Raw genomic sequence first — 20,148 nt, 5'->3', positions numbered from 1 at the left:
CTGCAACAACATCCAGGACAAAGCAGTCCGCTTGATTGATACTCCATCCACCAACTTAAATCATGCAGTCCCTTCATTGTGGCTACAATGAGTACCATCTATGAGATGCACTACTGCAACTTGCTAACGTTGCTTCGACAGCACCTTTCAAACCTTCATCCATCTAGAAGGAAAAAGGCAGCAGGCAAATGGAAACATCAACAGCTGCAATTCCCCTTCAAGTTGCACACTGGCTTGGAACTTTACCGCCATCCTCATTGCTGGGTCAAAATCCTGGAATTCCCTTCTGAAAAACACTTGTCAGTTTACCTACATTATATGGAGTGCAGCGGTTCAATAAGGTGGTTCACCGCCTTTTCGTGGGCAAATAGGTATGGTCAATAAATGCTGGCCCAGCCAGCTTTGCCCACATCCCAAGAACAAATAAAATATACATGGTTACACACAACGCAATGTTCGTGGGATTCCTATTTTACAATTTAATGCACAGCACTGAGCGGAAACCCGAGAATTCGGGGGCTGGATTCTGCGCCGTCGGGATTCTCCGTTTTGTCGGTGCCCTCGGGTCTCCCGACGGCGCGGGGCTGCCCCACAATGGGAAACCCCTTGACCGGCCGGCGTAACGGAGAATCTCGCCAGCGGGGTGAAACAGAAATGTGGCACGATGGGGCGGAGAATCCAGCCCAGTGTATCTCGGTTCAGGGTGATTTCTAACCTAGTTAGAAATTATCAAATTCCATTTTGGTTGAGGCATTGTTAATGGAGCCAATCTAAAAGAGACTTTAATCCCCTTAAATATTCTCATGTCGGGCCTTACCCCTGTTCAATAATCTTCCTGCCATCAGTGAAACATCTGAGTTGTCAAAACAACTAAAACTGCTAAATCACAGATTGGCTGCAGTGGGGGGACCGTGTTCGGTAAAAACAACATATCTCGGATGCTGGAAATCTGAAATAAAAGCAAAAAAAAACTGGGAAAACGCAGAAGGTCTGACGGCATCTGTGGAGAAAAACAGTTTAAATTTCCAATCCAACGTGACTTCTTCAGGCGTTTGGTGTGACACGGGGGGGAGGAAGGTGTTTGGTGTGACACGGGGGAGGGGGGAAGGTGTTTGGTGTGACACGGGGAAAAGGGGAACGGTGTTTGGTGTGACACGGGGGGGAGGAAGGTGTTTGGTGTGACACGGGGGGGGAGAGGAAGGTGTTTGGTGTGACACGGGGAGGGAGTGAGGACGGTGTTTGATGTGACACGGGGAGGGAGTGAGGACGGTGTTTGATGTGACACGGGGAGGGAGTGGGGACGGGGTTTGGTGTGACACGGGGGAGGGAGTGGGGACGGGGTTTGGTGTGACACGGGGGAGGGAGTGGGGACGGTGTTTGATGTGACACGGGGAGGGAGTGGGGACGGTATTTGGTGTGACACCGGGAGGGAAATGGAGGGCGGTAGTTGGAGTGTGGCCCGGGCTGAGGGAACGGGAAGCCTGTCTCTCGGGGATGATTTTTCCCAGATGGTTGGGGTGGCGAACAGCTGGATGATGGATTTCATGTATTACTGTTTGTGCCGGTATTTCGGAGCCGGGATGTACGAGGAATTCCGGATGATGAGGGACGCCATGAACGGTCAGTATCTTTGGTCAAACCGATGCTGCAGTGAAGGCTCCAGTCCTTTGCAGGTTAACCACTCTGGGCGCTCGCTAACAGAAACTACTTCATCCATGGTGCTGCCAAATTCAGAGTCAGGAATCCGTTGCCCGAAACATCTCTGTTTTTGCCCTTTTCCCTCCCAATGTTCTCCGTCTTCCCCGGAGCGCTGGCTTCACTTACCATCATGAAGCTTGTGTTGAACTGACAGCCAGTTCAACTATAGATATCCAGTTTAAATATCCTGGCCGTGAGGTTTGCTAGTGTCACACGGGAGGGTTTAAACTAGTATGGCAGGGGGGTGGGCACGGGAGCAATAGGTCAGAAGGTGAAAGCATTGAGGGAGAACTAGAGAATAGGGCCAGTATGGTTCTGAGGAAGAGCAGGCAGGGAGAGGTTGCTGAAAACCACGGGTCTGGTGGCCTGAAGTGCATATGTTTTAATGCAAGAAGTATTACGGGTAAGGCAGATGAACTTAGAGCTTGAATTAGTACTTGGAACTATGATGTTGTTGCCATTACAGAGACCTGGTTGAGGGAAGGACAGGATTGGCAGCTAAACGTTCCAGGATTTAGACGTTTCAGGCGGGATAGAGGGGGATGTAAAAGGGGTGGCGAAGTTGCACTACTGGTTAGGGAGAATATCACAGCTGTACTACGGGAGGACACCTCAGAGGGCAGCGAGGCTATATGGGTAGAGATCAGGAATAAGAAGGGTGCAGTCGCAATGTTGGGGGTTTACTACAGGCCTCCCAATAGCCAGCGGGAGATAGAGGAGCAGATAGACAGGTTTTGGAAACGAGTAAAAACAACAGGGTTGTTGTGATGGGAGACTTCAACTTCCCCAATATTGACGAGGACTCACTTAGTGCTAGGGGCTTAGACGGGGCAGAGTTTGTAAGGAGCATCCAGGAGGGCTTCTTAAAACAATATGTAGACAGCCCAATTAGGGAAGGGGCTGTACTGGACCTGATATTGTGGAATGAACCCGCCGAGGGGAGCATTTCGGGAACAGTGAACACAATTCAGTAAGTTTTAAAGTGCTGGTGGACAAGGATAAGAGTGGTCCTCGGGCGAATGTGCTAAATTGGGGGAAGGCTAATTATAACAACATTAGTCGGGAACTGAAAAAACTAGATTGGGGGCGGATGATTGAGGGTAAATCAACATCTGACATGTGGGAGGCTTTGAAATGTCAGTTGAAAGGAATTCAGGACCGGCATGTTCCTGTGCTGAAGAAGGATAAATACGGCAAATTTTGGGAACCTTGGATAACGAGAGATATTGTAGGCCTCGTCAAAAAGAAAAACGAGGCATTTGTCAGGGCTAGAAGGCTGGGAACAGACAAAGCCTGTGTGGAATATAAGGAAAGTAGGAAGGAACTTAAGCAAGGAGTCAGGAGGGCTAGAAGGGGTCACAAAAAGTAATTGGCAAATAGGGTTAAGGAAAATCCCAAGGCTTTTTACACGTACATAAAAAGCAAGAGGGTAGCCAGGGAAAGGGTTAGCCCACTGAAGGATAGGCAAGGGAATCTATGTGTGCAGCCAGAGGAAATGGGCAAGGTACTAAATGAATACTTTGCATCAGTCTTCACCAAAGAGAAGGAATTGGTGGATTTTGAGTCTGGAGAAGGGTCTATAGATAGCCTGGATCACATTGAGATCCAAAAAGACGAGGTGTTGGGCGTCTTGAAAAATATTACGGTAGATAAGTCCCCAGGGCATGATGGGATCTACCCCAGGATACTGAAGGAGGCAAGAGAGGAAATTGCTGAGGCCTTGACCGAAATCTTTGGATCCTCACTGTCTTCAGGTGATGTCCCGGAGGACTGGAGAATAGCCAATGTTGTTCCTTTGTTTAAGAAGGGTAGCAAGGATAATCCAGGGAACTACAGGCCGGTGAGCCTTATGTCAGTGGTAGGGAAATTACTGGAGAGAATTCTTCGAGACAGGATCTACTCCCATTTGGAAGCAAATGGACGTATTAGTGAGAGGTAGCATGGTTTTGTGAAGGGGAGGTCGTGTCTCTAACTTGATAGAGTTTTTCGAAGATGTCACAAAGATGATTGATGCAGGTAGGGCAGTGGATGTTGTCTATATGGATTTCAGTAAGGCCTTTGACAAGGTCCCTCATGGTAGACTGGTACAAAAGGTGAAGTCACACGGAATCAGGGGTGAGCTGGCAAGGTGGATACTGAACTGGCTAAGTCATAGAAGGCAGAGAGTAGCAATGGAAGGGTGCTTTTCTAATTGGAGGGTTGTGACTAGTGGTGTTCCGCAGGGATCAGTGCTGGGACCTTTGTTGTTTGTAGTATGATTTGGAGGAAAATGTAACTGGCCTGATTCGGAAGTTTGCAGATGACACTAAGGTTGGTGGAATTGCGGATTCATCATTTACCGTGTTTTACACTTCTACCCCTGACCTTCCAAGATAAACGTAGGTTAACTTTTAACTATAATTAACTCCCAAGCATGTTTATAGTGCATTCACTTGAGCTATCTACTAATTTCTTAACCAGATCTCCCCCCCCATTTATCTACAATTACAATTTTAATTCTACTTCCTGACATTCCTCCTACAGTGTAATTCTGGAAAAACATACATTTGGAGAACAGACCCACCTGCAGTTTGATCGTTTTAAAAATGCCTTTAGAAAGGTCGACTAGCGCTTAGCCATTGCTGCATCAATTTAGACAAGGCATGCAATGGAAGAAGCAGGCAAAGAAATATTAGTGAGGGGACAACTATTGCTAGCCCCAAGTCGGGTTATGCTCGAGCTAGGATGTCTATTGATTCATCCGCAGTAAGGTGTGATTCGTGAGTGTCTTGTTGATGAGTGAGTGAATATTCTGAAAGATTATAGGAATGCCTTTAGCAAAAAAACGTTAAATTTAGCGAAAAAAATTAATATATTGGGTGAGCTACACAAACTTCGAATACAGTAATTATGAAAAATATATACTTTTTCTTTTAGGTTTTGTTCAACACCCGTCCATTATAGAGACCAAACAGACAAAGAAGGTGCATATCTGCCAAATCCTGTCCCGAATTGTTGAAGGGAAAAATCTCGGTAATTAACTTATTTTTATTAAATGGTTTTATTTTCTCCAATGCCAGATTTAAGTTAGTTGGAGATCCAAGTTGTCCTGCGATATATGTAGTTTTATCAAATGATATAAATTATAGTAATTATCAGGCATACATTTTCTGTAGCGACATGCTTGACATGAATACACAAAATGTGAGCACTCCCTCCTACAGTTATTTTTAAATTCATTAATGCTATGCGGGTATCGCTGGCAAGACCATTTTTTGCCCACCCCTAATTTTCCTAGAGAAATTGCTGGTGAACTGTTGCAGTCCATGTGGTGTGGGTACTCCCACAGTTCAGTTATGAGAATGAGTTCCAGGATTTTGATCCAGTGACAGTAATGGAACGGAGATGTATTTCCCAGGCAGGATGGTGAGTAGCTTGACAGGGAACTTCCAGGTGGTGGTGTTCCTATGTGTCTGCTGCCCTTGTTCTTCTAGATGTTAGCGGTCATTGGTTTGTAAGGTGTGTCTCAGGAGGCTTGGTGAGTTCCTGCAATGCATCTTGTAGATGGTACACACTTCTGTTACTGTGCATCGATGGTGGAAGGTGAATGTTTGTGGATGGTGTGCCAATCAAGCTGGCTGCTTTGTCCTGGATAGTGTTGTAAGGAGTCATGCGAGTCCCTTTGCAATCTCACTTGGGTTCAAAGCCATACTCTGGATGTGATAGGAATGAGTGAATATGACCAATAATGTGTTTAACAAGACCTTTCATGGCAGCGAGGACCCGGGTTCGATCCCGGCCTCAGGTCACCGTCCATATGGAGTTTGCACGTTCTCCCCATGTCTGCGTGAGTCTCACCCCCACAACCCAAAGATGTGCAGGATAGGTGGATTGGCCACTTTAATTGGGAAAAAGTCAAATTGGATACTCTAAAATTATTTTTTTTTAAAAGCAACAATTTAATTGAATTGTGATCGTAATAACAATAACAGTTATAATTGGTAATATACAAAAAGTAATCCGAGGACATGAAGAAAGTCAGATTTATGTTTAAGCATAAACAAAAGCCCTAATTTGATCCTTTCCTCGACAGCTCACCAAAGTTGGTAATCTTCCATTGCTTCAAGCCTCACCACATAAGATTGCTCTGTCCTGGCCCATAGCCCAAGAGTCACTGGAGGCAGTAGAACAATACCTCTGATCACAAACAAAAGACAACTCATTTTAGCTTGAAAAATGGAAAACAAAAGATTAAGTCTAATCACCAGCTGCATGTCACTTCAACTGAGTAACAAGGTCTAGGAAAACAAGTCACCACTGATTATTATTGATTAATTAATCAAACCACAAGGTGGGTAAGGTCAATGCCTACCAAGTAAAAAAAATACAAAATGACTAATATTTTACTCTATACTTAAACTCAGAACAAAGTAGATATAAAATGCAAAATACAACATTTCAAAAAACTGGTTGCAGGCCCTAGGTCTACAGTGTCAAACAACTAAATTCATCTAGGCAAGTGGAAATTATTCTACCACACTCCTCACTAGTGCCTTGTACATGGTGAACTGGCTTTGGGAAGTCAGGAGGTGAGTTACTCGATACAGGATTCCTAACCTCTGATCTGCTTTTGTAGCCCCGGTATTTATGTGGCTAGTCCAGTTCAATTTCTGGTCAATGAAGACCCCCAAAATGTTGATGGTGAGGAATTCAACAATGGTAATGCCATTGAATGTCATGGGGTGATGGTTAGATTCTCTGTTGTAGGAGATGGTCATTGCCTGAATATGTGTGACGTGAATGCTTGCCCAAGCCTGGCAGGTCTTTCTGCATTTGGACATGGCCTGCTTCAGTATCTGAGGAGTCATGAATGGTGCTGAACATCGTGCAGTCATCAGAGAACACCCCCACTTCTGACCTTCTAATGGACGGAAGGCCATTGATGAAGCAGCTGAAGATAGTTGGGCCTAGGACAATTGGATCAATTACACTTCGAGTCACCTGCAGAATATTAAAATCATATTTTTCATAAACACAAATCACAACTGGAGCAGAATATTTTGTTTTGAGCATTTTTAATTTTATAATTCATGTTAAACATATCTGCAGGCAATTGATGGATATGCAACTTTCAATCACAAAGCAGACAAAACTTCAATTGCTTCATTACTGGCAGGAAACTTTGCAAACCACACAATGAATTTTAGTGATATGAAAATGTGTGATTCCAGTTTTGGACCAACAGGGGTTTAGATATTCTGTTGGCTGTAAACTGGTTTTCAGTGATAGGATTGAGAATTGGCAACAGTGCAAACATGAGATACAATCTTTGCTTTGTAAAAAAAAAAGTCTTGTAAACGTTGTGCATGGGTTTAAACTGCATACGGATCATAAGTATTAGGTGTCGAAAGTGTTGAAATTTGGTTATGTAGCAGACAAAACAGTACGTTAACAGAAAGCGATGTGTTTCATTCAGAAGCATGGAGGTCCAGGCATACACATGTTCACATACATATGTTCACATACATATTCATTGAATTATGATGGGCGGCACGGTAGCACAGTGGTTGGCACAGTTACTTCACAGTTGTTTCACAGCTCCAGGGTCCCAGATTCGATTCCCGGCTTGGGTCACTGTGCGGAGCCTGCACGTTCTCCCCGTGTCTGCATGGGTTTCCTCCGGGTGCTCCGGTTTCCTCCCACAGTCAAAAGATGTGCAAGTTAGGTGGATTGACCATGATAAATTGCCCTTAGTGTCCAAAAAAAGGTTAGCTGGGGTTATGGGGATAGGTGGCGGTGTGGTCTTAAGTAGGGTGTTCTTTCCAAGAGCCGGTGCAGACTCGATGGGCTGAATGGCCTCCTGCACTGTAAATTCTATGATTTTATGATATAATTTCTAAATGTTTTGATAATGCTGTAGCACTTCAGACTTCAAATTGTTTGCTTGAAGTTCAACGCCATCCAAAACAAAATAGATCCAGCTTAATTGATACTGCATTCATCACCTCAAAGAGTCACTCCCTCTGCCACTGCACAGCACTGTAGCAGCAGGGTGTACCATCTCAAAAAATGTAATGTAGCAACCTGCCAAGCTGTTCTGATAGAACCGTCCAATCCCATGACCTCTACCACCTGGAAGGACATCTTCTGCAAGCACATGGATACCACCAGCTGTGCATTCTTCAACTTGAGTTGGAAATATATTATGATTCAGGTGGAGATCAGTAACTTTAAAACATAAATTCAAGCTCTTAGTTATCAACTGAAAGAATTACACCACAAGATTTGATGTTTCAAAGGTTTCTCTGCGGGTGTCATACAAAGCAAGTACGACTAACTTAATGCTGTATTTTGTCAACGCTTTTCTTCTGAAAGTCTCAATAGGACGCTCCCTGTTCTCCTTTTATTTCCACCCAAGAATCCCCCTATATTTCACAGGAACTTGAGAGTTCCATAATTTCTGGGACCAAACCAAGGTGTTTTACAGGTATCAGGAATTCACTTTGTTACTCCGTGTCCCCACTGCTTTCCAGATATTTCTTGAGCCCCTCCACAAGCATTTGGCTAGGCAGCCCTCTAACTTTCCTTAAATACCTCATGATTATGGGCATAACTCAAGCATAGATCTCACTCTAGCTTAATGATTCTACATCCAGAAAATATCCTTAGTTTCTGATAGCCCTCTACTACTGTTCTTTAGCTACTGACCCAACCTTCAACCTCATAACTGCTCTCTAGTTTTCTTTCTGTGGACTTCCGATGACATTGATGGGCTGAGCAGACGCACATCAGATGGCTCTCCTTCCAACCAGAATGAAAAAAGACACTTTGTGCCCAAAATATCGATAACAAAATAACCCCAACAGAAGAAAGAGAACAACTGCAAAAAATACCAGCCAACGGAAGCTCAAGAGGCCAAAAGGATAGCAGAAGTGGCGGAAAGGGCCACGAACAGCGAACCAGCGCAGACCCACTGTTGCTAACTTTTGGTTGGTTCAATTGCCTCTGTTTTATAACCTTTTGCTCTCGAGTCGCCAGGTATCTTTGTGATACCGCCACGAGGTTCAAGTCCAAGTAATGATCAATAACTCAACACACCAATTAGTAAGATTCAAATCAAAGCACATTTATTATACACAGTAATCGCTACTCATGCACAAATTCTACTTCTAAGCTACTTCTACAACTAACAGGCCTATACTTAACTTTGTCTGGCCCACCAGGTCAGGGGAACAAATGGCCTTTCGTTCGGAATCTGAACTGCGGGATTCAAAGCTGGTATGGACTGTTAGCTAGGAGCGCCTATCTCGTAGCGAGCATCGACTTGAGACTTACTTCAGGGATGTGGCAGCTTGGACCGTTCACTCTCGGGGGTTGCTTCGCGTTGCTGAGTGACCTGGTCAAGGAGAACGATTTGAACTTGGGGCTTAACTTTTATAGTCGCCAGGGGCTTCCCGCCTTTCGGGGCGGACCCTTGTACCTGGTTCTAGGTGATTGGACTTTGTTCCAATCGCTTGGTTCGATTTCTCCAATACTGGAGCGGTTCCCTGATCGATGGGCGGTCTTGAGGTGTTCGTTAACCTCTTCTGTGTTGGCTCCTGCTGGCGCCGGGGAGTCTGGCTTAGCTTTGTTTGTCCTAAATGTTGCGATTGTTCCCGGGGATTGCTTATTAGTATGTAGATGGCTGCTACATTATTATGCTGATGGTCGCTGGTATCGATGCTGTCTGGGCTTTTGCAGCGTTAAATACACAGTAAACCTGCACCTGCTGGTTTCTGCCTGTGTTGGTTGAATTTCCCTTCAGCCTTTGCCGTTCGCCATTTTAAATCGGGACTTGGCCAACTCAGGCGGCTACACCACGAGGCAAGGAGGCCCCAGCCGCCAAAGAGAGGGGGAGACCATCAACTCGAGCATCAGCCCCCCCCCCCCCCCCCCCCCCCCCCTCGCCATCTGGAGATGGATGGAAGACTCAAGGCGCCCAGCTCAAGAAGGAGCTGGGCGCCTTGATAGATGCGATCAGAATCAAGATCTAGCTGGTGGTTAAGGTGGTGCTGACGGAGGTGATGGTCACCCGACAAAAGATGATTGACGGACTGGGGAAGAAAGTGGAGGCGCAGGGAGGATGATCCACGGCCTTGAGAGAGCTCGACAGACCAGAGCGACAGGATCATCGCTCTGGAAGCAGAGCTGAAAAGGTTGGTGGCAACCCAAAGCAGCTTGAAGGAGAAAGTAGAGGACCAGGTGGGGCAGATGTACCGTTCATCTTAAGGGACGAGGGCTAGGGGAGTAGCTATACTGATTAGCAAGAGGACGAAGTTTACGGAGACAAGGACGGTTATGGACCAAGGGGGGCGTACGTCATGGTCAGCAGTGTCCTAGACGGGGCACCGGTAAACGTGTACGCGCCCAACTGGGATGACGCAGACTTTATAAAGAAGACCATGGCGGAAACCCCGACATTGACACACACCAACTGATCGGGAGGGTGAGTTTAAGTGAGTGCAGGACCCGCTGACTGACCGATCAAACCCCAGAACAGAGAAAAAGACAGGCATGGCTAGAGAATTGGGAGTATTCATGGAGCAGATGGGGCGATGGACCCATGCGGTTCCTACACCCCGGTGAGAAGGAATTCTCGTTCTTTTCACCGGTCCATACGGTATACACCTGGATCGACTTATTTGTAGTGGGAAATCGGTGCTTCCAGGAATAATAAGGGCAGAATACTCCGCGATAGTCATCTTCAACCACGCTCCACACTACATGGATGTGAGATTGGAGATGGGCCGTGCCCAGCACCCCACATGGAGGCTGGGCACAGACATATTGGCCGACAAGGCCTTCTGCCAGAAAATATCACAGGCCATAGGTGAGTACATTACTAACAACCAGAACGGGAAGTCTCACCTTCCACGTTCTGGGAGGCACTGAAGGCTATGATCAGGAGGGAAATTATAGCCTATAAGGCTCGCAGAGACAGGGAATAGAAATCGGCCAGGCAACAACTGATCAACTCCATCCTCCAGAAAGTACTCCAAGGCCCCGACCGTAGGGCTTCTGGCAGAGAGGAAAAAGCTACAAATAGACTTGAACCTGCTATCCACTAGGAAAGCAGTGCACCAACTCCGCCAGACACTGGGTCCGTCTACGAGCACGGAAAAAAGGGTGGTCGCCTACTGGCTCACCAGCTGAGAAAGCATGCAGGCTTGAGGCAGATAGCACAGGTGAAAAGCAGCAGAGGCAGACTGGTTACTGAGCCAAAAGAGGTCAACCGGATGTTTGAGACCTTCTACCGAGGGCTGTATGCCTCTGAGCCTCCCAACAGGGGCATGTGGATGAAATGGTTCCTCGATGGACTCGATGTGCCAGTTGTGGGGGAGGACAGGCGGTGGGAACTGGAAGCACCAATAGGGTCGGGAGAAAACATGGAGAGCATCAGCTCCATGCAGGTGGGGAAGGCACTGGGACCCAATGGGTCCCCGGCGGCCTTCTATAAAAAATCTGCGCCGGCCCTGGCCTCACACCTAAGGGATATATTCACAGACTCGCTAACAAGGGACACCCTGCCTCCTATGCTAATACACACCATGATATCGCTGGTGCCCAAAAAAGACAAAGACCCGATGGAATGTGGACCGTACAGACCCATTTTGATGCTTAATGTAGTCACAAAGATACTCGTGAATGTCCTGGCCAAGAGACTGGAGATCTTGCATGCCAGAGGGGGTCGCAGACGACCAGACGGGCTTTGTCAAGGGTAGGCAGCTAACTGTGAACATCAGGTGGCTGATGAATGTAATAATGACCCCTGGCAGGGAAGGTACAAACGATCAAAATGAACGTACTGCCGAAGTTCCTTTGTTCACATCCATACCAATCTTCATCCCCCAAGGCCTTCTTCCACAGCATAGATAAAATAATCATGCCGTTTGTGTGGTGGGGGCAAGACTCCCCAAATCAGCACTGCAAAGGAAGAAAGTTATGGGCAGTCTGGCACTGCCGAATTTACAATACTACCACTGGGCAGCTACGGCAGAGAGGTGGCGGGATAGATTTGTGAACCCACCATGCAATGGGTGAGGATGGAAGAGTCTTCCTGCAAGCCAATGACCTTCGGGCTCTCGCCAAGGCAGTGCTCCCATCTCCCCTGATGAAATACACATCCTGCCCAATGATGGTAGCCACACTAAAGACATGAAACCAGATGAGGCAACATTTCGGTCTAACCGAGATGTCCCCAAATTGCCCCATTTGCGGAAACCACAAATAAATTCCCACAGCCATGCTCGACGCCATCTTTTTAAAAATGGAGACAGGGCGGGGGGGCGCTAACAGTTAGGGACTTTTACATGGGGGACAGACTTGCGACACAGCGAACTGACAGAAGACCTGGACCTACCAACAGGACAGGAACCTGGGCACCTCCAAATCGAGCACTTTCTCCGGAAGGAGACGGCAGGATATCCGAGGGCTTCGAGAGACACACTGAGAGGAACTGATAAACACGGACAGTAAAGGGAGACTGCGGGAACATCTATGGACTGTTACTGGACAGGGCAAGACTACCACTGGACAAAGCGAGACGTAAATGGCAGGACGAACTGGGGTTGGAAGTGAGTTGGGACTCTGAAGGAAGCACTGAGCAGGGCCAACTCCACCTCCTCCTGTGCAAGCCTCAGCCTCATGCAGTTTAAAGTGGCGCACAGAGCGTACCTGACCAGAATATGAATGAACAGGTTCTTCCCGGAGGTGAAGATAAATATGAACGGTGCCAGGGAGGCTTGGCCAACCACACCTACATGTTCTGGGCTTGCCCCAAACTTGTAGGGTTCTGGACAGCCTTCTTCGAGGTAAAGTCCCAGGTTGTGGGGGTGAGGGTGGAGCCGTGACCGAGAGCAGCACTCTTCGGGGTATCGGAGCAGCCAGAGTTACACATGGGGAAGGGGGCCAATGTCCTTGCTTTCGCTTCCCTAATCGCACGCCAGAGAATCCTGCTCGGCTGGCGATCAGCAGCACCACCCCCAGCTGCAGACCTGGCGGAATTTCTCCATCTGGAGAAGATCAAGTACATAATCCGAGGGTCAGGAGAGGGCTTCCACAAAGCGTGGAGGCAATTCGTTGGCCTGTTCCAAGACCTGTTCGACGCCAACAGTGACTGGGGAGAGCAGACAAGAACACACACTACAAGGAGGTACAAAGGGGGGAGGAGATGAGGAGCAGACCCAGGGGAGCTACGGGAAGAAATATGGAGGAGGAGAGGGGGCAGGAAGCCCCGAGCCCAATTGGCCTGCACCATGAACCGCTGAAAGGTGAAAAAAAAAGAACAGGAATGCAGCAGTAGAACAACCAGGCAGGAAGAGGAGGATACCAAGGAGGGGAAGGGTCAGAAAGGGGGGCAGGCGGAAGAAGATATACCAAGAAAGATGTAAATAAGAAACTGTATAAATTGTAAATATCGGACACAAGTTGGGGAAGATCCCAGACCTGGATTCGCATCGGCTGATCATGGGGTGGGGGACTTTAATACAGTTATAGATCAGAGGTCAGATCGGTCGAATTCGAGGACAGGGAGGATGCCAGCAGCGGCGAAGGAACTAAAGGGATTTATGGAACAGATGGGAGGGTAGATCCGTGGAGGTTTGGATGCTCAAGGTCAAAGGAGTTTTCTTTTTTCTCCCATGTGCACAAAGTGTACTCCTAGATCAACTTTTTCGTTTTGGACAGGGCTTTCCTGGTGGGGGATGGTGGATGCCGGGTATTCGGCAATTGTTGTGTCGGGCAGGAGAGGCGACTGGGGGAGTTGTTGTTTAAAGTGGTGGGAGGGAGTTTTCGATACTTGGGAATTCAGGTGGCACGGGGATGGGAGCAGTTACATAAATTAAATCTGGCCCGGTTAGCTGAGCAAATGAAGGAGGTCTTTCGGAGGTGGGACATGCTCCCACTGGCGGGGAGGGTACAGACCGTAAAAATGACGGTTCTCCTGAGATTTTTGTTTGTTTTCCAGTGTCTCCCTATTTTTATCCCAAAAGCCCTTTTTAAGTGGGTTAATGCGGTAATCTTTGGGTTTGTATGGGTGGATAAAACCCTGCCAGTAAGGAAAGTGCTGTTGGAGCAGAGCGTTGGGGGGGGGGGGGGGGGGATGGTTGGCTCTACCGAACTTTAGGAATTACAACTGAGTGGCAAATATAGCCATCATCAGGTAGTGGGGGAGGGGTCGGTGTGGGATTGGGTGGAGGCGCCGTCTTGTAGGGGCACAAGTTTAGGAGCACTGTTAACGGCACCTCTTGCCGTTCTCGCCAGCTCGGTACTCCACAAGCTCAGTGGTGTGATGGCTGTGAGGATATGGGAGCAGTGGCAGAAGCATATGGGAGTCGGTTTAGGCTCCAATTTGTGGCAATCACCGGTTTATGCCAGGGAGGTTGGATTGGGGGGGTTTCACAGGTGGCAGAGAGCGGGTATTGAGAGGCTGGGAGATCTGTTTATCGATGGGAGCTTTCCTTGCTGGGAGGATTTGGAGGAGGAGTTTGAATTGCCGGGTGGGAATGGATTTCGCTATCTGCAGGTTTTGACCTTTCCACTTCTACCGCCACAGGGTAGTTTCAAAAATGGGAGTGGGGGAAGGGAAGGTTTCGGAAATTTGTAAAAAGCTCATGGAGTGGGAGGGAACCCAGATAGGGGAGGTAAAGCGCAAGTGGGAAGATGAGCTGGGTAAGGAGCTAGAGGCAGGTCTGTGGGAGGATGCTCTGAGTAGAGTCAACACGTCCTCATCATGTACCAGGCTCAGCCTGATACAATTCAAGGTGGTTCACCTGGCACACATGACGGTGGCCCAAATGAGCAGGTGTTTTGGGGTGGAGGACAGGTGTGAGGTGCGCGGGAGGGCCGCAAACCATGTCCACATGTTTTGAGCATGTCCACAGCTTAGGGGATTCTGGCAGGGATTCGCCGATGTCATGTCCATGGTGCTAAAAACGAGAGTGGCGGCGAATCCAGAGGTGGCGATCTCTGGAGTGTCGGAAGACTCGGGAGTCCAGGGGGGCGAGAGGGCTAACATTTTGGTCTTTGCCTCCATGGTAGCCCGGAGACGGATCCTATTATCGTGGAGGGACTCGGAGCCCCCAAAATCGGAGGTATGGGTTAGTGACATAGCTGGGTTTCTCAGGCATGAGTAAAATTAAGTTCGGCATGAGCGGATCAATGTTAGGGTTCGTCCGGAGGTGGCTGCCGTTTATCAACTTCTTCGGGGAAAACTAAACTGTTAGCAGATACGATAGGAGGGGGTTAGGGAACGTGGGGTGGGTAGGGGGAGGTAGTATGGTTTGGTTCAGGCGGGATCAGCGAGAGGAGATGGACGGATTGGAGAATTGTGTGTATAAGCCATGTTGGCTGGGTATGGTTGGGGGGGGGGGTTGTTATGTATTGATTTGTATTTGTAATTTTTGTTATCATAAAATCATTGATGTCTTAATAAAATGCTTTTTTAAAAAATAAATCTGGAATTAAAAAGTTAGTCTTGGTAACAGTGATCCTGAAACCATTGTCAGTTGTTGTAAAAACCCGTCTGGTTCACTAATATCCTTTAGGGAAGGAAATTGATCACCCTTACCTGGTCTGGCCTGCAAATGACTCCAGACCCAGGACAATGAGGTTGACTCTTAAGTGCCCACTGAAATGGCCCAGCAAACGACTCAGTTGTATCAAAGCATCTATAAAAAAGAACAAGACCAGACTGATCATCTGCCATTGACTGAGGCATTAAAATGACAACGGCAAACCGAGCCCTGTCAGCCTTGCAAAGTCCTCCTTATTAACATCTGGGACAAGAGTTGTCCCACAGACTAGACAAGCAACAGCCTGACAATCATACCTTACTGACAATGTCCTGGAGACCACCATGACCAACCATGGATATGTCTTTTTAAAAAATATATATTTATGAAAGTTTTTTAACACAATTTTCACCCTTACAAACAATAACCCCCCCCTCGTAACAAAATAACAAGAAATCGCAATGAACAAGATATACACATGGTAAAATGATATGTTACATAGCTTTGTGCACTGGCTCTCTCCCGCACGTGCCAGTTTCACCAATCCTTCATGTTATCTCTTGCTCATCCACCCTCCCAGGCAAGCCCCCCCCCCCCCCCCAGGTTGCTGCTGCTGCTGACCGACCTTCCTCTAACGCTCCGCGAGATAGTCTAGGAACGGTTGCTACCCGCCTGTAAAACCCCTGCACAGACCCTCTCAAGGCATACTTAATCCTCTCCAGCTTTATGAGCCCAGCCATGTTGTTTGTCCAGGCCCTCCACGCTGGGGGACTTCGCCTCCTTCCACATTAGCAAGATCCTTCGCCGGGCTACTAGGGACGCAAAGGCCAGAATGCCGGCCTCTTTCGCCTCCTGCACTCCCGGCTCGTCCACTACTCCAAATATTGCTAGCCCCCAGCTTGGCTTGACCCGGACTTTCACCACCTGAGATATTGCTCCCGCCACTCCTCTCCAGAACCCCTCCAGTGCTGGACATGACCAAAACATATGGACGTGGTTCGCCGGGCTCCCTGAGCACCTTCCACATCTGTCCCTCTACCCCAAAGAACCTACTCAACCTCGCCCCCGTCAAGTGCGCTCTGTGAACCGCCTTAAATTGTATCAGGCTGAGCCTGGCACACGAGGAGGAGGAATTGACCCTACCCAGGGCATCAGCCCACAAACCTTCCTCGATCTCCTCCCCCAGCTCCTCCTCCCATTTACCCTTCAGCTCCTCGACCAGGCGCTTCCCCCTCTTCTTTCATCTCCTGGTATATTGCCGACACCTTGCCCTCCCCCGACCCATACACCCGAGATCACCCCTGTCTTGAATTTCTTGTGCCGGGAGCAACGGGAATTCCCCTCACCCGTCGCCTCACAAATGCCCTCACCTGCATATATCTAAAAGCATTTCCCAGGGGTATCTCAAACTTCTCCTCCAGTGCCCCTAGGCTCGCAAACGTCCCGTCAATGAACAGGTCCCCCATTCTTCTAATCCCCGCCCGATGCCAGCTCTGAAACCCCCCCCCGTCCATCCTCCCCGGGACAAACCGGTGGTTACCCCTGATCGGGGACCACACCAAGGCTCCCATTGTACCCCTGTGCCGTCTCCACTGGCCCCCAGAACCTTAGCGTTGCCGCCACCACCGGGCTCGTGGTGTACCTTGTCGGCGAGAGCGGCAGCGGTGCCATCACCAACGCTCCCAGGCTCGTTCCTTTACAGGACGCCATCTCCATCCTCTTCCATGCCGCCCCCTCTTCCTCCATCACCCACTTGCGGATCATCGCCACATTTGCTGCCCAGTAGTAGCTCCCTAGGTTTGGCAGCGCCATCCCTCCTCTGTCCCTACTGCGTTCCAGGAACCCTCTCCTTACCCTCTAGGTCCTATTCGCCCACACAAACCTCATAATACTCCTACCTACTCTCTTAAAAAAGATCGGCCTGTACGATCCACATTGCAGTGGGTCCTTGTCCCGCTTTAGGATCAAAGAAATCGCCGCTTCCGACATTGTCGGGGGCAGGGTCCACTCCTCTCTTGCCTCATTAAAGTTCCTCACTAGTAGCGGGGCCAACAGGTCTACGTACTTCCTGTAGAACTCCACCGGGAAACTGTCCGGTCCCGGGGCCTTCCCCGCCTGCATGCTCCACAAACCCTTTCTCAGCTCCTCCAACCCAATTGGTGCCCCCAAACCAGCCACCTCTTGCTCCTCCACCCTCGGGAATCTCAGTTGGTCTAGGAATCGTCTCATCCCCTCTTCCCTCGCTGGGGGCTGGAATCTGTACAGCTCATCATAGAAGGCGTTGAATACCTTGTTTATTTTCGTCGCACTCCGCACCGTGGCTCCCCTTCCATCTTTGACTCCCCCTATTTCCCTCGCTGCCATCCTTTTACGGAGCTGGTGTGCCAGCATCCGACTAGCCTTTTCCCTATACTCGTAGTTCGCCCCCCTGCGCCTTCCTCCACTGTGCCTCTGCCTTCCCTGTGGTCAACAGGTCAAACTCCGTCTGGAGCCATCGTCTTTCCCCAAGTAATCTCTCCTCCGGGGCCTCTGCGTATCTCCTGTCCACTCTTAAAATCTCCCCCACTAACCTCTCCCTTTCCATGCCCTCTGTCTTCTCCCTATGAGCCCTGATGGAGATTAGCTCTCCCCTGATCACCGCCTTCAACGCCTCCCATACCACCCCCACTCGCACCTCCCCGTTGTCGTTGGCCTCCAAGTACCTTTCGATGCACCCCCTCACCTTCCCACACACCACCTCATCTGCCAGCAGTCCCACATCCAGCCGCACACAGCGGGCGTTGGTCCCTCTCCTCCCCCAGCTCCAGTTCCACCCAGTGCCGGGCGTGATCCGAAACGGCTATGACCGAATACTCCGTCCCCTCCACCCTCGGGATGAGCTTTGCCCAGAACAAAAAAATCTATCCGGGAGTAAGCTTTGTGCACGTGGGAGAAAAAAGAAAATTCCCTGGCCTGCGGCCTTGCAAACCTCCATGGGTCCACCTCTTCCCCCCCCCCCCCCCCCCCCATCTGATCCATAGACCCCCTAAGCACCTTGGCCGCCGCCGGCCTCTTTCCACTCCTTGATCTGGAGCGGTCCAGTGCTGGGTCCAACACTGTATTGAAGTCCCCACCCATTATCAGGCCTCCTACCTCCAGGTCCGGAATGCGCCCCAACATGCGCTTCATGAATCCAGCATCATCCCAGTTCGGGGCGTATACATTTACCAGTACCACCCACGTCCCCTGCAACCTACCGCTCACCATCACATATCGCCCTCCATTATCCACTACGATAGTCTTGGCCTCAAATGACACCCGCTTCCCCACCAATATTGCCACCCCTCTATACTTCGCGTCCAGTCCCGAATGGAATACCTGTCCTACCCATCCCTTTCTTAACCTGACCTGGTCTGCCACCTTCAGATGTGTCTCTTGGAGCATGACCACGTCTGCCTTCAGTCCCTTTAAGCGAACACTCGGGCCCTCTTCACCGGCCCGTTCAGGCCCCTCATGTTCCACGTTATCAGCCGGATTGGAGGGTGCCCCCCCCCCCCTGCCGACTAGCCATCTCCTTTTCTAGGCCAGTCCCATGTCCGTGCCACCCTCACCCTCCAGTCCCCCAGCCGGGGAACCCCCGCCCTGACCACCTCTTCTGTGTCCCATTCCCTTTCGGCCAGTGCAGCAGCAACCCACCCCCCCCCCCCCCCCCCCCCCCGCTAGACCCATGTCTAGCTTTTTTGCTCCCCCCCATATCTCTCCCGTAAGTCAGCTGACACCTGCTGACCCCGGCTTCCCCCGCCGTCCCATTGACCTCCCCGTGTGGGAGTGTCCCAATCAGTATGCGTTCCTCCATTCCCCTTCCCGCCTTTCTTCCCGCGGGCGAGAAAAGAACCCCGCGCTTTCCAAAGCCTACCCCGCCCCCTCTGGCGCAGCTCCTGTCGCGGCCTTGTCTCTCTCCCCCAGCCCATGTAACATTTCCTGCGCGTGATTGACCCCCTATATACAACAACCATCACACATTAAACCTCAAACATCCCCCCCCACCCTCACAAACCCTCCGTTTGAGTCCAACGTTTTGGTTTGTATGAAGGTCCACAGCCTCTTCAGGCGTTTCAAAATAATAGTGCTGGTCCTTGTGTGTGACCCACAGTCGCGCTGGCTGCAGCATTCCAAATCTCACTCCTCTCCGGTGCAACACCGCCTTGGCCCGGTTGAAACCCGCTCTCCGCTTTGCAACCTCCGTACTCCAGTCTGGGTATATTCGGATCTGCATTGTCCCACTTACTGCTCCGCTCCTTCTTGGCCCATTTCAGGACCCTCTCTCTGTCCGTGAACCGGTGAAATCTCACCACCATCGCCCTTGGCGGCTCATTTGCCTTGGGCCTCCTCGCCAGCACCCGGTGTGCCCCATCCAGCTCCAGCGACCTCGAAGGGGCCTCCGCGCCCATCATCGCCCCGGCATCGGCCCCCTCCACTCCTTCAGGGAGACCCAGGATCCGCAGGTTCTTTCTCCTCGACCTGTTCTCTAGGTCTTCGAATCTTCCCGCCCACCTCTTGTGCAGCGCCTCGTGCTGCTCCACTCTCACCGCCAGGCCCAAGATCTCGTCCTCATTCTCACTGACTCTTTTCTGTACCTCCTGGATCTTTACCTCGTGGGCCTTTTGGGTCATCCCTAGTCCTTCAATTGCCGACAGCATAGGCGCCAGCATCTCCTTGCGCAGCTCCTCAAAGCAGCGCTTGATGAACTCCTGCAGCTCCGGCCCGCACTCCGCTTTGTCCCCGGCCGCCGCCATTTTGCTTTTCTTCCCTCGCTTCTCCCGCTGCTCCAATGCCGCTTTTTTTGCCCGTTTCACTTCTGGTCCGGTCCATAAAAGTTGATGGGGAACCTCTCTCTTCCCTTCCCCACGGGTTGTCTTCGAAAAAAATTCTGTTGGGCCTC

The 20,148-nt window shown here is 49.8% G+C and overlaps 1 protein-coding gene across 1 annotated transcript in view; it reads left to right on the top strand.

Annotated features, from left to right (window-relative positions):
- Positions 1–1,402: 1,402 nt before the first annotated feature.
- The window catches only part of terf1 (telomeric repeat binding factor (NIMA-interacting) 1), a 97,240-nt gene continuing 78,494 nt past the window's right edge, over positions 1,403–20,148 (top strand). Inside the window, exons 1-2 of the mRNA XM_072467567.1 lie at positions 1,403–1,620; positions 4,615–4,710. Of these exons, the coding sequence (XP_072323668.1) occupies positions 1,434–1,620; positions 4,615–4,710 (283 nt within the window). The 5' untranslated portion in view covers positions 1,403–1,433. The remainder of the gene's footprint in view (positions 1,621–4,614; positions 4,711–20,148) is intronic.

The sequence above is a fragment of the Scyliorhinus torazame genome, chromosome 11, assembly GCF_047496885.1.
Source record: "Scyliorhinus torazame isolate Kashiwa2021f chromosome 11, sScyTor2.1, whole genome shotgun sequence".
Classification (NCBI taxonomy): domain Eukaryota; kingdom Metazoa; phylum Chordata; class Chondrichthyes; order Carcharhiniformes; family Scyliorhinidae; genus Scyliorhinus; species Scyliorhinus torazame.
The sequence above is the reverse complement of the archived record's forward strand: the minus strand, read 5'-3'. Positions and strand labels throughout refer to the sequence as shown.